This window comes from Colobus angolensis, unplaced genomic scaffold (genome assembly GCF_000951035.1).
Source record: "Colobus angolensis palliatus isolate OR3802 unplaced genomic scaffold, Cang.pa_1.0 Scaffold36, whole genome shotgun sequence".
Classification (NCBI taxonomy): domain Eukaryota; kingdom Metazoa; phylum Chordata; class Mammalia; order Primates; family Cercopithecidae; genus Colobus; species Colobus angolensis.
Window position 1 is genome coordinate 2,264,496 of NW_012116932.1, and position 4,373 is coordinate 2,268,868.

The window sequence follows — 4,373 nt, forward strand, 5'->3', positions numbered from 1 at the left end:
GCCAAGAGTCTGAGATCAGCCTGGGCAACAGACTGAGCCCCTATCTGTACAAAATTAGAATTTTCAAAATTAATTGAGCACAGTGGTGAACACCTGTAGTCCCAACTATGTGGGAGGCTGAAAAGGGAGGATCACTTAAGCCAGGAGTTGGAGGCTACAGTGAGCCATCATTGTGCGATGGCACTCCAGCCTTGGCAACAGAGCAAGAACCTGTCTCCGAAAGGAAAAAAAAAAAAAAAAACCAACTAGAAAAGCATGAAACGTAGACCAGGTTTGTGTGTGTTTGTTTTTTGTTTCGTTTTGAGACGGAATTTCACTCTTGTCTCCCAGGCTGGAGTGCAATGGCGCCATCTCAGCTCACTGCAACTTCCACCTCCCAAGTTCAAGAGATTCTCCTGCCTCAGCCTCCACAGTAGCTGGAATTACAGGCGCACGTCATCACACCTGGCTAATTTTTGTATTTTTATTAGAGACAGCATTTCACCGCGTTCACCAGGTTCGTCTCCAACTCCTGACCTCAGGTAATCTGCCTTCCTCAGCCTCCCAAAGTGCTGGGATTACAGGCGTGAGCCACTGTGCCCTGCCAAGCAGGTTCTTATTTAAAAACACCACGGTTCCGCGCCAGGGTCCTCCTCAGAGCCACCCTCACTTCCTTGTTCCTCAGAGTGTATACCACAGGATTCAGCAGTGGCGTCACCACCGTGTAGAACACGGCCACCAGGCGGTCCTGGTCGGGGTTGGCCCCGGACTCCGGACGCAGGTAGACAATGGAGGCGCAGCCAAAATGCACCACGACCACGGTGACGTGGGCCACGCAGGTGGAGAAGGCCTTGCGCCGGCCGGCTGCCGAGGGAATCCTCACGATGGCTGCCACGATGAAGGCATAGGAGAGGAGGATGAGGACGAAGGAGATCAGCACCACCAGGACGCTCAGGAAAAAGATGCCCAGTGCCTTATGGGTGCTCTGGGCACAGCTGAGCTTCAGCACCGGGGCAATGTCGCAGAAGAAGTGCTCCACGCGGTCTCCGCGGCAAAAGGGGGATGAGAAGATCATGCTGGTCTCGATCAAGGCCACCAAGAACCCAGAGCAGAAAACCAGGGTTCCCAGGCAGAGGCAAACGGTGGGTCTCATGATCATAGAGTAGCGCAGAGGGTGGCAGATGGCCACATAGCGATCATAACCCATCAAGGTAAGGAGGAAGCATTGACTGCATCCCAGACCCAGGAAGAAAAACATCTGAGCCCGACAGCCCGGGATGGAGATGGCCTGGCTCTCCATCAGCAGATGAGCCAGCATGTTGGGGATGGTGACCAGCGTGTAGCAGGTCTCTGAGAGGGACAGCACCGCCAGGAAGCAGTACATGGGAGTGTGGAGCAACCTGTCTGCATGGATGATGGTGACGATGGTGATGTTGCCACCGAGGGTGACCAGGTAGGTGAGGAAGAACAGGGTGAAGAGTGTGGTCCTCAGGTGTGGGAGGCTGGAGAATCCCACCAGTAGGAATTCTGTCACCAGCCGGGTCCCATTTTCCTGCTGCTTGTAAAGAGACAGAGAGGAGACAACAGAATGGGTAAAACAGAGTGATTCATAAGGGTCTGCGATGCATCAGGTAGCAGTGGGGAAAGAAAATCATTCCTGGCCAGGCACAGTGGCTCACGCCTGCAATCCCAGCGCTTTGGGAGGCCCCGGTGGATGGATCACCCAAGGTCAGGAGTTCAAGACCAGCCTGGCCAACATGGTGGAATCCCGTCTCTACTAAAAATACAAAAAACATAGCTGGGTGTGGTGGCGGGTACCTGTAATCCCAGCTACTTGGGAGGTTGAGGCAGGAGAATCGCTTGAACCCAGGAGGCGGAGGTTGCAGTGAGCTGAGATCATGCCACTGCACCCCAGCCTGGGTGACTGAGTAAAACTCCATCTCAGAAAAATAATAATAGTAGTAATTCCTGTTTTGCAAAAACTGAAAGGGACACTCAGAAACAACAAGTCCTTTGTTTTCCTAAGAGTCACACAACTAGCAAGTGACTCTTCCACAGATAAGAAAATCAGAGGAATGTATGAGAAAATGATATTTGGTGTGTGGAAGGAAAATGGTAAGTTTGAATTTCCCAAGAAACAGATGCTTGATAAGGATTCAAGAGAAAACATTTTATGTAGAAGATGATTTCAAATGACATGCATAGGGAAGTGGGAAGTGAAACAAGCAAGGTAAACAGCCAATTCAATGCACATCACCAAGGAAGGTACTGCCACGGGCCACTGGAATTTAATCTTATGTGCAGAACCCTGGGACGTGTCCAGGAATATACACTTCTGTGTTTTTCTACCTGAGATGTGAGGGAGCTTGGGGGATATATCCACTCAGTCCCATTAGCCATTGGTTGAAGGTTTCTCTCAGGAGGCATTAAAGTGCCAGCACATGCCGCTTGCCATGTTTACAGAAAATTCAAAGTCTGGCTGCTGAGCAAGAAAACTAAGAGCCATGGGGATGTAGGTGAGAATTTTACAGGGTCTGCTACAGTTCCATGTGAAAAAGAATATCTGGCCAGGCACAGTGGCTCATGCCTGTAATCCCAACACTTTGGGAAGCCAAGGCAGTTGGATCACTTGAGGCCAGGAGTTCAAGACCAGCCAGATAAACATGGTAAAACCCCGTCTCTACTAAAAATACAAAAATTAGTCAGGTGTGTTTGTGTGTGCCTGTAATCCCAGCTACTCAGGAGGCTGAGACAAGAGAATTGCTTGAACCCAGGAGGTGGAGGTTGCAGTGAGCCAGGATCACGCCACTACACTGCAGCTTGGACAACAAAGCAAGACTCTGTCTCAAAATAATGAAAAACCTTAGGAAGGCAAAGGCAAAGACTGCAAAATTGATACCTGAAATGAACCAAGTAACACTTTCAGGAGAGTGAGGTCGGCAAGATTGTGGAATAGAAGTTTTCTGCCTTTACTTACTGCACCTACTGGAAATCCGCTGGCAACTCTTCAAAGTCAAGAATTCTGTCATTAATATCAAGACCTTGGGAGTGAGGCTGAGATGCCCCCTCATACTGAAGAACCAAAAAAAAAAAAAACCAGTCATGGTGAAACAGTAAGAGGAATGGTTCTCTCTGACTACACTGCCCCTCCCTGGGGCCAGCAAGACACCATATGCTGAGAGTTCTCCTGGACCCGTGGTTTTTGCAGTAGAAGGGATGAGTTGGAAGTGAACATTCAGCTTCTCCACCATTCTGGAATGCTTCGTGGGTAGCTTGCTCCTATCTCGTCCCACTTGAAATGTTGGGAATGCCGGCATGGCTGGACACCAGGGGTCAGTTGGGTCAAAGAACAGCGGACAAGGGGCTCACAGGAACCAGTTCATGGGTTTTGGTGCTTCCTCTGCATCCCCACCAACAGAGGTGCCGATGTGATTAGGATATTTGTCCCCACCCAAATCTCACGTTGAATTAGAATCCCTAATGTTGGAGGTGGGGCTTAGTGAGAGGTGTTTGGGTCATGGAGGCAGATCCCTCATGGCTTGCTGCTGTCCTCACAATAGTGAGTGAGTTCTTGCAAGATGTGGCCATTTAAAAGTGTGGAGCAATCCCACCCCACTCTCTCTCTTGGTCCTGCTTTTGTGATGTGAATTGTCTGCTTTCATTCTGCCTTTCACCATGAGTAATGCTTCCTGAGGCCTCCCCAGAAGCAAAGCAGATGACGCCATGAAGCATGCTGGTACCATGCTTCCCGTACAGCCTGCAGCACTCTTAGCCAATTTAACCTCTTTTCCTGATGAATTACTCAGTCTCAGGTATTTCTTGATAGCAATGCCAAGAATGGCTTACTACATTTGCCACACCATAGAAACTAGCAAACAGCATCATGTGCAGGAAACATGGTGCATGTTGTTGTTCCTAATAACATTACCACCCAGCCAGGGAAAACAACATCCAACCATACCTGATCAGAGACAACTGAAGAGCCCAGCCAGCAGCCACACATGATGGCAGAGTCCAGCCAGTGCCCTTGCAAGACTGTGGAGCACATTCAGAAAAACCACTCAACCTCAGAGAACAGGAAGCAACTCAGCCCAGTTAGAGAACCCCACAGCAAAGTCTGCCTGTCCAGAGTTCCAACCAGCCAGCCCATCCAGAATTCCTAAATTAAATAATAAAGGTCTACCACAACCAAATTACACCTGCAAAGGCTGGAAAGGATGGCTATCTCCTCAAATATAAAAGCAACTACATAGGACACAGGTTTATGTTTACAAAAAAAATGACACTACTAGAAAAAAATAATAAAGCTCCAGTAACAGACCCAGAAGAAAAGGAAATCTATAAAATGCATGAAAATGAATTCACAATGATTCTCTAAAAGTTCAGGAGCCTAA

At 48.8% G+C, this 4,373-nt stretch overlaps 1 protein-coding gene across 1 annotated transcript; it reads right to left on the minus strand.

Moving 5' to 3' along the window:
• Window positions 1-595: 595 nt before the first annotated feature.
• LOC105519865 (olfactory receptor 10T2-like) lies at window positions 596-3,982 on the minus strand. Its single transcript, XM_011953404.1, has 2 exons — window positions 3,941-3,982; window positions 596-1,537 (listed from the first exon to the last, which is right to left on the minus strand). Exons 1-2 carry the CDS (start codon window positions 3,980-3,982, stop codon window positions 596-598), a joined length of 984 nt encoding a protein of 327 aa, XP_011808794.1.
• Window positions 3,983-4,373: the final 391 nt, after the last annotated feature.